Source organism: Simochromis diagramma, unplaced genomic scaffold, assembly GCF_900408965.1.
Source record: "Simochromis diagramma unplaced genomic scaffold, fSimDia1.1 OVJJ01000578.1, whole genome shotgun sequence".
Classification (NCBI taxonomy): Eukaryota; Metazoa; Chordata; class Actinopteri; order Cichliformes; family Cichlidae; genus Simochromis; species Simochromis diagramma.
In genome coordinates this window covers 508,940-522,042 of record NW_024387395.1, presented here as the reverse complement: position 1 = coordinate 522,042, position 13,103 = coordinate 508,940, and the positions used below count along the sequence as shown (strand labels likewise).

The following is a 13,103-nucleotide window of genomic DNA, read 5'->3' as shown; positions in this document are numbered from 1 at the left end:
CTCCTTTGTGCGGTCTTGTAGATGGGGATACAACTTCCTCCCATGGATTCCTATCCTATTCCTGTCTAAACGGCCCATCTGTGTCTCTGTTCCTGTCCGTGATGTGGCCTCCCATGATTTACTGTCTGTGTGGGCCTGGATCCTTGTGTCATCGATTCACAGAGAGTTGGGGAATGGCTCTCAACTCTCTGTGAATGGTACTCATGGCCATTGATCAGTGTGCTTTGGTCAGTGGGCTTTGGTCAGTGGTTGTTCTCAATGGTCATGAGAATTTGTATATTAATGATCAAGGAACTGACCTCCCAGATCATTGTTACTTCAGTGGGCTGTTTTCAGTCATTATGCAAATGTACTGTTTATAAGATTGGGGAATCCTGCAGTCAACTGAGACTGAAGAAGTCACATGGATGAGTGACAAAACGTTTCTCCCACTGAAAACGTTACATCCAGATGAACAGAATCAGCTTTTGGAGATTTACTTAACTGCTTGATTGAGCATGTATTAAGACACTTTAAAATTTAGTTTTTACTATTACTATTACTAGGATATTACCAGTAGAAGCTCACAAAGCTTTCTGCTATACTTCAGTTTCTCATTAAAATAAATAAATAAAACTTTCAGATCTTGGTACATCACAAAAACAGACATAAAAAAGGCCATTCATTTGGTTTACATGTAAATATTTATTTAGCCGCAGCTATTTTATTTATCTGGAGATGCCCGGGGAAGAGGTTCATCGCGTTGTGGGAAAGTGGCTTTGTGGTTTCCCCTTGGGTATTACACATTTCTTAATTAACTCCACCTTCTCCCTCCAATCAAGGCTGCTCACCGGTCCGGACAGCCGGTAAATTCACAGCCTGGTACGCTGGTCCCGTCGTCTACATGGAAGCTGCCACACCACCATTACCATCTGTTTGTCTGTGAAGGTTCTCAGTCATCCAGGTCATCGTAGTCAAAGGAGCTTGCAAAGAAAAGCGTCTGGACTTTGGTTGGGGTGTGGACAGTGGTTGTGCTTTTGTAACGTTGAGGTATGGAGAGCTACACACTGAGGCTTTGAGCCTCAGTCCTGCCTGTTCACATTTTATTCTGTAAAAACTAAATTTTCACTGCTTTTATAACCTTTAGTGGGGAGAACGTAGCTAGGATTTGATGATTTAACAAATCTTTTGAATCCTTTGTCCTCCACAATGCTAAATGGCTGGGAGTCCTCAATCACCATGCTGACCAGGTCTTCATCTATTTGAGATTGTTCTCCTGAGGAAAGACAATAAAGATAAAGCACAAATATAAATATCACACACGTAACTTATAACAGCTGTATAATATTGTTATATAATTTAATAACATTACTGCATGCTATATTATCATGGCATTTGATGACTCACCTGGTCTTGCTCCACAATCGGTGTTCCCCTTATTCTCATGCAAAGCTCTGTAGTGCCTAAACATGGATGAGGTGTTGTTGTTATATCCCAGCTCCCTGGCACATAGCAAACACTTCACCTTGTACAAAAGTAAAGCCGCTTAACATAAATTGTATTGCACCATCAGTATTATGAAAATACATCTTCTGTAGAAATGTACATACCTTGTTGGGAGGAATAAGATCAAAATGTTCCCACACGGGAGGACAGCCTCCTCTTCTTAGCTGGCTCCATTCTCTCCTGACTTTCTCTCCTCACTCTCATAAACCTCCAAACTTTCTCCAAACTCTCACTAACCGCAACTCTCCATCAAATACCTACATTTTGAATGAAGTCTGAGGGATTTATATCGCTGTCATATCTCGCGGCAAAGTTCGAACCACTTCATGAACCAGTCACGTGGTACAGCCGGGCAGCGAGGCTTTGGACGTCATCATTTTCTGCTCCTCCCATTAATGAAGCAAGCCTCGATATGCGCATCGCGGAAACGCCCCCTCCATTACTCGACACAAGCTTCGAAGCCTCGATACAGAACGTCACATCAGTAGTTGTGCTCATAAGAGTTGATTCTCAGTCTATTGAAGGTTTCAAGCTTTGTGAAGCGCGATGTCTTCACAATCTATTGTGAAGACATTGTAAGGTGATTTGGAGCAATGGAAGGTTAAAACAGCATTCACGCTTACAGACAAATATGATTTAAATGTAGACCTTTGTAAGCAAAGGCCTTGAATTCATTTAGCTTCTACCTGCAGTTGAGCTTGCCTAGTAAAAAGTGACAGAAGAAGAGTGAAGAAAGTGTAAAGTCCCCAGGGGCTAATCGGAGAATGAATTTAATTACCATGTATCGAAGAAAGTACTGGAAAGAGTAACATCTCTGTCTATTTTAGCTATTTTTAAGTGATGATTTACTGTAACTTAAGCATAATTATGTACATTTGTGACGCAGAAGGGGCTGAACCCTGAGATGAATAAAACTATTCTGAATTGAGTTGTTTGGAGAAGATCTATGCTGATGAGTTGCAGTGTACATCTTCCCACACGTATACTCAATCAATCATCATTTGACTGAACTCTTCTGGGCCAGTGTTGGTTTGTTCCTTGCCTCAATATTTCGAATCGGGACACTACCAATACAGATCATTCACAGCTAGGCTAAAATAGAAGGATCTCAGTGATCGTGAAAACAGAGCTATTTAGGAGCAATAAGGCAGCGCAGCTAAAAGAGCCGAAGATCTCAAACACACTGAACACTCCTCACTCACTTGGAGAACCAACTTTCAGATTGATGACGCTGATGAGCTTTAAAGGTTTTCCAGCTCTCTTGATGACACGACACTCGTATGTTCCAGCATCATCTTGTCTCACATTCTTCAGAATCAAAGACACGTCTCCATCAGCTATCTGTCTGTCCTTCAGATCCACCTGGTTCTCAAAAGATGGATGCTGGTAATCTGGAACAAGTCATCCATGCTGATATAAAAGGACAAGTTCTTCATCTTCCAGGTCAGTTCTGCTCCACTCTACAACTATGACGATGTGAGCTTGAGCTTGACATGTCAGAGTGACGTCCTGTCCAGACTCAGCTGTGATGATTTTGTGATCTGAAAAAGAGGAAACAACACAGCACAGCGAGGTTAAAGGTCAAAGTAACACTGTTCACTTCTACAGCAGTCAATCAGAGTGATGATCAGACAGCACTAAACTGTACTTAAACACAGAGAATTTTCAATAATATCACTTATCACAAAATTGATGTGTGCAGGCTCATGTTGCCTGCACACACACAGACAAACGGAATGAATATGAAATAATCCTACTCAATTTCTTTGTCTTTATCTATCATTGAAATGGCATTTATCTCCTGACAGGTAAAACTCACCTGCAGAGGTAAACATGCAGAGGCTGAATAACAACAAAGCTGAGCAGAGTGATGCAGTCACAGCAGACATTTCCTCTAGCACAGATGGTCTTAGTTTGTTCTAAATGTCTGTATTTTCAGTGAATAACAGAACGTGAGTTTAAACCTGATTGCATCAGATTAAATTTAACGTTTAGATGTTCTTATGTTTCAGGTACATGGGCCAGACGTGGCCGTCAAAAAGGCCAGGTGGGTCTGGTACCAGGTAGTTTCTTGAGCACCTCCTCTTTTTGCATTCTTCACTTCACTTCATTCTTCATACTAAGCGGAGGAAAAGAAACTAACAAGGATTCCCTGAGTTTACATAAACGTTAAATTTAATCTGGACTCAGCGCTCACAGAGAGAGAGGAGAAAATAATTTCGGCTACGTTCACACTGCAGGTCTTAATGCTTAATTCTGATTTTTTGATCAAATCTGATTTTTTTGTCTGCTTGTTCACACTATAAATAAAATGCGACAGCAAACGCGCTCTAGTGTGAACCCTCAAAGTGGCCCGCATGCGCAAAAGAAGACGTCACACACAATGCACTCTGTTTAGACCCAGAGCAAACAATATTTTGTCTTGATGCATTCTCAATCATCCAGCAAAGTAAATCTCCAAAGTTGAATCTGTTCATCTGGACGTAGCGTTTTGTGGGAGAAACGTTTCGTCACTCATCCAAGTGACTTCTTCAGTCTCAGCTGACTGCAGGTTTCCCCAAATCTTATAAACAGTACATTTGCATAATGAATGAAACCAGCCCACTGAATCAACAATGGGCTGGGAGGTCAGTTCCTTGATCATAATTATGCAAAGCTCTCATGACCATTGATCAACAACCACTAACCAAAACCCACTGATCGAAGACCACCATCATTTCCATCAGTAATGGGGAACATCTAAAAGCTGACGTGTACTGTAAACCTACGCATACGGATCAGTATCTAAGGTTTGACTCTCATCATCCACTGGAGCACAAACTGGATGTCATCAGGATCAGGACGCTACAATACAGAGCGAAAACCATCCCCACTGACACAGCGGCCAGGGAGGCAGAAGAACAGCACATCAAGAAGGCCCTGAGTTGGCTCAGGGCCAACAGGAGATGTTGGCTGTCCGATTGGCCTCCCTGCTGCGGAGCCTGGGACGGTCTGCTTGCCTCCACCCCGGGGGGTGGTTAAACCCAACAATTTATTAATGACCCCATATGAGGAAGCATTTAGTCAAAGTCAGAAGCAAAAACTCCATTTGGAAAGGTAGAAACCTCCGGCAGAACCAGGCTCAGGGAGGGACAGCCATCTACTGTGACTGGTTGAGGTTGATGGGAAGGAGGCAGGACAACACACACTGTGGAAGAGAGCAAGAGATACATACTAACTAATGATTAAATGCAGAGAGGTGTACAAACACAGAGCGAGTGAATAAGAAAAACTACATATATCGTGGGAGATCGTCCCTCTTCTGTGGAACCAGCTTCCAGTTTGGATTCAGGACACAGACACTATCTCTACTTTCAAGATTAGGCTTAAAACTTTTCTATTTGAATATACCAGGCACTGCATCTACAAGGACAACACTCCCTTCCACTCTTTACTTGAAGCAGCTAAAGGTGAGTTATTTTTTTTTCTCATTTAGTCCAAAGTTCAAGAAGGCAGATCTGTAGTAAGTCATCTGCCTCTTTTCACAGGTGTTTGGTTTCTTTCTGTTCTTTACATCACTACCACTTTCCCACGCTGTCACTCTCAATACTTTTGTAGTTACTCTAGTTCAGTCATCTTCTTGCCTGCCCTTCAAACTTCATGCAACCCACATCCTCCCCATCTAACACGGTTTATTTTGAGGAGATAAACTACGGTGGCCCCTAGAGACAAAGCACATGCAAAATACAAAACACATGCAAAATACAAAACACATGCAAAATACAAAGCACATGCAAAATACAAAGCACATGCAAAATCAAAAACACATGCAAAATACAAAGCACATGCAAAATACAAAACACACGCAAAATCCAAAACACATGCAAAATACAAAACACACGCAAAATACAAAACACATGCAAAATACAAAGCACATGCAAAATATAAAACACACGCAAAATATAAAACACACGCAAAATCCAAAACACATGCAAAATACAAAACACATGCAAAATCCAAAACACACGCAAAATACAAAACACGTGCAAAATACAAAACACACGCAAAATCCAAAACACACGCAAAATACAAAACACATGCAAAATACAAAGCACAACGGAAGTGCTCCAGGACGCTAGGGGCAGTGTTGAGTTTTTGTTACCTAGTGGCTACATAAGCCATGACGTTTCTAATGACCGGATTTGGTGTGTGGCAGTAAAAGGTAAATCAACCTTCTTTTTTTTTTTAATTATTTGAATATATATTAGTGTTTGTCTATAAATCAACAACTAATACACATATGCTCTCGATTGTGTAATTTAAGTTATGTAGGTAGTTGTGTTTTGGAAGTTCTGTTTTACGCTAGCAACGTAGCTGTTGTGTTGGAAATGCGTTTGTGTATATACACTTTAGCTTAGGTCTGCCCTTTGCCGTTTTAATACTCTATTTTAAAAGAAAAATGCTGTGTCTTTCAGGATAAGAATGTTTTGTCCATATTGTGGCCATAACGTGGGAGAAGTTGTCAAGTTCTGCGGTTCATGTGGCAAACATATTGAGTTTTTGGCGTTTGTCGACAACAGTAAGTATTTCACAAATTACATATTTAAAAAAAAGGTTGTCTCAACCAGTTCACAAAGCTGCCATTTGGCTGTTTACAGTTTATTTACATTTGAATGCAGTCCTTATGTACTATATTATTTTTATGTTATATAAATTGCATACACGTTATTTTGCAATCATTTAAACCATTAAGGTATATCTGTGAAGATTCTTAGTCGTCCAGGTTAGGGTTATAGTTGTAGACTTTATTTGTCTTGAATTTACTGAGGCCCAAATAAGCAACATATTAATTTAGTTTAATAATGAAACAATACATTGGTTTTAAAATGTCATTGTTATTTAAAAATGCACATTTCTTGTCTGATGATCTATTTTACCATTTCCCATCTTTTTTTTTTTTTCTTTTTTTTAAATTCTGTTTATAAGGATCAATTCAAGAAAACATTTCCATCGAAGACCTCATTCAGAAATATTTCAGAGACGGTTACTCCTATAATGAAATTTTGGACATTTTGGCCTCAAAACATAAACAGAAGATCAGTCTGACCACACTTAAATGTAGATTAAGAAGTTTATCACTGTCCCGCAAAAAAGATTACTCAAGTCAGGCCTTGATTCGTGCTGCAATAATAGAAGAGCTGAAGGGACCTGGTCAACATTATGGATACCGTTCAATGTGGCAGACACTGCGTCAGAAACGCCATCTTTCTGTGAAAAGGCATGATGTCATGGTGATAATGGCAGAGCTCGACCCATCTGGAGTCCAAAGGCGCTCAAGGAAAAAGTTTGTACGAAGAGTTTACGATTCACCTGGACCAAACCACACTTGGCATGTTGATGGATATGACAAATTAAAGCCATATGGTTTGACTATCAGTGGTTGTATTGATGGCTATTCGCGGAAGGTATTATGGTTGGTTTGCGGAGCAACTAACAGCAACCCAGAAGTCATAGCTCAACACTACGTTCAGTGTGCTTCAGAGTTTGGAGTCATACCAGTGCGACTTCGCACAGACTGCGGCACTGAAAATGGGACGATGGCAGCAATGCATTGTGCCTTACGGTCATCTCATCAGGATTTTTTTGCAGGAGCTGCCAGTCATATGTATGGATCTTCAATAACAAATCAAAGAATTGAAAGCTGGTGGTCGTACTTCAGAAAACAGCGGTAGGTTTTAAAATTTTTCAAGAAACAACTATATTAAGCAGATAAAAGTGTGGCTGTAATATATAGTCTGTGATGCAGAAGCCTTGATGTGTATTACACCACCTTTCCTTTATAGCTTCAATGTGTAGCCATTATGTTACATACAAGTATAAGATAGAAAATATAAACTGTAATAGTCAATAAAGAAAGAGAGATGAATAGAAATCCAAAATGCACGCACTTTACGTCAACTCAAGAAACAATTTCATAAATGTAAGAAATAGTGAGGCTTTGAAGGCTGGTGATTTGTGATCTGATGGTATGTTTTTGTCTTTTTTAGAACACAGTTCTGGATGGACCTTTTGAGTGACATGAAGGAAATGCACCTCTTTAATGGTAGTTATGAACACATGTGCTTGGTGCGCTTCATTTTCATGGCTGTGCTTCAGAGGGATCTGGATGAATGCAAAAGAAAGTGGAACACGCACCTGATCCGTCCAGTTAGCCAGTCACGCTGTCCATCTGGTAAACCGGATGTGATGTATTACCTGCCTCATAGGTTTGTATCACTTGTCAATTACAAATGTGAAAAATCAAAATTCTTTAATTTAAGTAGAAATCACAAAAATGACTTCTTTTTTTTTTTTTTTAGCACCTTTTAATCTATAAACGGTAAATGTCCTGTATTTGTATAGCGCTTTTCTAGTCCCTAAGGACCCCAAAGCGCTTTACACAACCAGTCATCCACCCATTCACACACTGGTGATGGCAAGCTACATTGTAGCCACAGCCACCCTGGGGCGCACTGATCTATGCACTTGATCATATAGTCTTCTTTTACTGTATGGTCATAAAAAACAGACACCACAGTGTTTGTACCACCAAAAATTTGGACTAAATATGTCTACTTTTTTCACATGTTGATTCCAGTGCTAAAATTTATGAAAAGCTGTTTTATATTATCTCCTTAAATACATAACAAAAATCTGCCAATGTTTTCAGCAACATAACTACCTGTTCAAGACAGGTAGTTACAGGAACTCTGACCACCTTCTATTGTATTCGATGCCATAACACAGCCAATGGTCTTAAGCAAAAGCATATGTTCACTTTAAGCATAGTTCCCCCCCCCCCCCCCCCCCCCCTTAAAGAGACAAGGATGTTTTTGCATTTTCTTAGTATTTTAATATTAAAGATTTTCCTTGTACAAACTTTTAGGTTTGGTGGACGCGACTGTGGCCTTGCAGTTGGACATCAAGAGCTGAGCCAGTTCAGGATGAGTTCAACTCCCGATTTCTGTGGAGACCCTCACCTACAGGAATATTTTGAAGGACTAAACAGTGGCTTCAGTTCATCCCAGACATTTGAATCTTGTGTGGAGAACTACATCAGACTAAAAAGGCTTGCTGGGTTGTAATGCCAAGGTTCCCACACATCCCAGAACTGTGGATTCCACTTTGTGGTTATAATAATGCACCACCTGCACTTTTGTTAAGGCTAAAAAAAAATGTTTTTTGCTTCAAGTAGAACACAATTATAGTTCATCAGTTTATAGTCACTTAAAAAAAATTGCCTTTGTGTTTTTCCCAAATAAGAATATCAATTGTGACAGTGCGATCAAATAAATTCTTTCTCCTAACAGATGATATTGTGAAGACTCTCTTAACCTCCAGCTTAAATGCAAGACACGTGTTGGTATTATTAGCTTTATTAATACAGGTTGATATAAAATAAAGGAGTAAAAACACTCTAATTTAAGTAATAAGATTTATTGGTAACCTTAACAAGGCAAATTACACTTTGCACTGACATACAAATTGTGTAAAATGTACAATATCTATGAATACTACTATTCACCATTTAGAATAGATATAAAGGGAATTCTTTCTAAAGCTAAGGGTACTAAAAGTAATCATTTCAAATCACAGACATTTACTTTAGCATTGTAACTAAAACAAAGGCCTTGGCCCAACAGATATCTAGTCAATTTCTTTAAACAAACCTTTTTGTATAACAACAAAAACACAGTTGACATGAAGACTACATTACAGTATGAGGATCAAACTGTAAGTCGATCAATACAGACCAAAAACAGGAGAGTTTAATATTCCAAAGTCCATATCATCCTGGAACTGCTTATATGACTGAGCCATTGGTATCACAATGGTGTTTGCACATGTTTTCCCAATTGGGAAACGTGATGCATCACCAAACAGCAATCTTGGTCTTGGTTCCATTCCAGCTGGTGGAATGCTGTTTAGGCCCGTGGCAAACATCAGTATGTCTTGTAGGGAGACTGCTGTTTTGGTATCTAGAATTAAATAGAATGTAGCTAAAGATAAATCTTTATTTTCTAAAAATTTCAAATACAAAGCAGAATATCAGAAACTTGGATCCTCAAATGTTCCAAAGTATTATGTTTTTCCTTTTTTTCCAAGATTAATAGCACAAATACCTGTTCTATAGCAGAAATATCACCTGACAGTTTAAACTTAAAAAACATAAAAGTAATATTCATGAAAGAGCTGCTTTATTGGTTTGCACTGATCGTAGTAATTTGTTTGCAGTACAAGTTTTGTATTATACAAACCTTCAGCATCTATCAGATAGTCTCGCCAGAATCCAAGCACCCTGGTTTCTTCCTGCCGTCTTGAACTGCCAGGTTCGCTCAGGACCACAGCAAACATGTCCTCTAAAAAGTCAGATGTCAGTGGCTCTGGTCTTGAGCACATGAAGGGTTGGAACAACAAAGGATGCTGCTGCAGGGCATGGATTACACCAAGTGTTGCGAGGCCATCCTTAAATCTATAAGGGGAAAATTGTCATCAGCACTACAATAAAAACATGAAAAACACTTTTTGAATGTTTTATTTTAATTATTCCAAAAGCACAATGAATTTTAAATACTTTATTGATCCTAGGGGGAAATTAGATCTCAGCATTTAACCCATCACCCTTGGGGTGAGCAGTGAGTTAGTGCTGGCTGTCTTACTCAAGGACACACCTGGTGTGTGTGCTCTCATCAAACGTGCTACCTTCTGAATCCCAGTCTGTTTTATCCATTGCTCCACCATGCCACCTTCAGAATTTATATTTTACCATCTGCATTTGTATTCATCAGCAAGGGAATGTTGCAAACTGGAGCTTAACTTACTTCAGCCACAATGTTGCAAATGCATTTTCAGCCAGTACAGTACGGTTTATTCTCAATAAAACCAATAATGTAAAAGATCAAACCACCTACAAACATCAAATTTGCACTGGATTTTTTAAAGTACCTGCCTAAACATGGTCACTAGCTGAACTAGTGTTTGCAGCTTTGTCCGTTTTATGTGGGGACTGATAAGTAACAAGAATTCTAATAGAATAAGTGTTCAAAATTTTGAAATTTGATCTCTGTCCTTGCAGCTTCACATGATTTTTTCTATACTGAATAAACCACATGCATGATAACTCAAAACCTTTTTGCAAACATTAGTATAACAAACACAAGTATAATTAACCATGGAAACAATAAATAAAAAGGCAAGATGCAAAACTGTAAAATTAAGCAAAAACATACAAATTATTAGAAAAAAAATAGGCAGACCACTTCTGTAGCTGTGGTCTGTTATCAATTCAGTATAGTGTTGCTTACGGTTTAAAAACAATTTTGTTAAAAAACTATTATTAAAATAGTGTAGCTACATTGCCCCATTATTTTGTATCAGTCCAAATACTTACAAATATGTTACCTTTGGATTGAGAAGTGGTTGCGGTATATGATGTACCACCTAAGGTAGTCCTTAATGATGTTGCCTTTACCATCTAAAGAGTCCGGAAATCCATAGCAGCCAGCTGTCTGCAATAAGCTGCAATGCATTTCAATGCACCCATGGAGTTCCTTCAGCGTTGCAGCATTGGATATCTAGTGTTTACATAAGAAAAAAAGAAAATTGCAGTATCACAGGTTGTTGTGCATGACGTTCACATCAAAATTATTTTAAATGTAATTACTAGTGCACTTCAATGTTTGGTCTATATTTTAAAGCATGTTATTCTGGTATTGTTTTCTACTCCTGTACTTAAAGTCAAACATTTATCTTTGTTCATAATTAACAAACATCGGTACACTTAGCATGCTGATTAAAATTACAACTACTTTGGAGCACAGTGTTACAGTCCAATGTGCAATTAACACATCAATCTTTGTGATAACAAAAGAAATTGTAGTTTTAAAATAGAATATTTAAATCAACATACTTCCAACAGAAAAGCTTTTGTAGCTTCATCAGTTACATCTTCAATTGTGACCTCCACCACATCAGACTTTGTTGTCCCAATCAGATGCTGGTAGAGTGTCTTGGAGAGGAAGGCAGGCCCTGGACCACCATGTACCAATGATGTGGCAATCATTCTGCCAGCAAGGAAATATTCATCCTCTCTTGCAGCTGGTAATGGATGTATTTAGTTAGTTATGCTAAAATAATGCTTTAAATTAAATGCCTTTTTATTTTAATAAACAATGAATCATCCAAGCTTAACTTCAGAATGTATTAATTTAATTTTATAGTCAGATGGTATAACTTTCTCACCAGCGCTGTCAAATGTAAGAAATTTGCTGTCCTCAGGTCCATCAAATATTCGTCGTGATCTAAGGCATTTCATTAATAATGTCAAAAATTCACGTTTAGGACCACCATTATCCATTCCATCTTCACGCTGTCCTGCATCATCGCTGAACTTCACAAGTATATCATCAGTTGGGTTGTAAGACACACGTCTAAAGCCCCGAGCTGCTCCGTCCCAAACATTTGCTCTGTTTATATTAAATCTGCTGACAGATGTTTTTATTGTCTTAGACGCCAGCTCTTCAAGTACTTCTGCAGCAGTCAGGCCATTTGTACTAGAACATAAAAAAATTATTTAATATTACATAAAATGAGGATGTTAATACTCACTTTTAGCATATTTACATTCTCACATTTAAATGTATACTTACCTTTGTGTTTCACTCTCATCCTTTTCGATGAGAACTTCTTTGTCTGAGTCACTATCAATTACAATCGGTGCATAAACACTTGGTTATGTGCTGCAATAAAAAACATTTAGTGGGCAAAGTAGAACATTTCTTAAAATCTAAAGTTAACTAAGATTTTATTGGTCTAGTGTCTCAATACACAAATTTCTGTGTCCAAAACATACCTGTAGCAGGGACCTTGAGTCTAAATATCAAAAATATATGAACAGTTAATATATTTTATGTTTGTAGCCTGTATGACAATTATTAATGACATTTTTCAGAGTCTTACTTCAGAAGAAGTTTGCAAGTTTGACCCCCTGTAAAGAATTTAAATAATTTCAGAATTTACAATATAATACATAATAATGTATTTTGGCTCCTCACTATTCACGGTCGCCGCAGTGTATCCTCCACAATACAAAACTTACCTATTTCTTGAAGGTGCTCTTTCCGGGGTGCTGTGATTATCTGGAAAATCCCATACCTGATAAGTAGTAAAATAAGCTTAACAGCACTTTTTAAAACTTTAAACTTTTCTTGATTATATTGGTGTATACAAACACAGACACACACACACACACACACACACACACACACACACACACACACACACACACACACAAAACAATGGTAAAGAAAAAAAGACTAACCACAGTGTCCGACAGTGGGCTTTCTACTGCTTTTACTTGAACTTCATTGTCCTCTTCAGATTCACACTCTGTGTTGCAATCTGCAAATATTCAATGATTCAAAACATACAGTCTAATTTAAATATATGTATGTATTGAAAGCTATATCGAACAATTAGCAAACATATAGAACACTTTGGCTATAAATCACAATTTAAATATATTTAAAATCTGTGGCAAAACCATGTCACTCTCTGATCAACATTTTTTTGAAAAATCTTGAATTATTTTTAATATCGAA

At 38.2% G+C, this 13,103-nt stretch overlaps 2 protein-coding genes across 3 annotated transcripts; one reads left to right on the top strand and one right to left on the bottom strand.

Annotated features, from left to right (window-relative positions):
- The first annotated feature begins 5,646 nt into the window (after positions 1-5,646).
- LOC120720325 lies at positions 5,647-8,750 on the top strand. Of its 2 annotated transcripts, XM_040009942.1 has the most exons (5): positions 5,647-5,686; positions 5,940-6,043; positions 6,451-7,192; positions 7,512-7,730; positions 8,390-8,749. In XM_040009942.1, exons 2-5 carry the CDS (start codon positions 5,947-5,949, stop codon positions 8,586-8,588), a joined length of 1,257 nt encoding a protein of 418 aa, XP_039865876.1. In that variant the 5' UTR covers positions 5,647-5,686; positions 5,940-5,946; the 3' UTR covers positions 8,589-8,749. The 2 variants fall into 2 exon arrangements, with proteins under 2 accessions (XP_039865876.1, XP_039865877.1); XM_040009943.1 differs by lacking the exon at positions 5,647-5,686 and having other exon boundaries at positions 5,752-6,043; positions 8,390-8,750.
- Positions 8,751-9,657: 907 nt separating this feature from the next.
- LOC120720350 (G2/M phase-specific E3 ubiquitin-protein ligase-like) lies at positions 9,658-12,228 on the bottom strand. Its single transcript, XM_040009993.1, has 6 exons — positions 12,153-12,228; positions 11,746-12,056; positions 11,414-11,601; positions 10,906-11,078; positions 9,762-9,976; positions 9,658-9,662 (listed from the first exon to the last, which is right to left on the bottom strand). The coding sequence occupies exons 2-6, from the start codon at positions 11,858-11,860 to the stop codon at positions 9,658-9,660; spliced, it is 696 nt and encodes a 231-aa protein (XP_039865927.1). The 5' UTR covers positions 11,861-12,056; positions 12,153-12,228.
- Between the last annotated feature and the right edge of the window lie 875 nt (positions 12,229-13,103).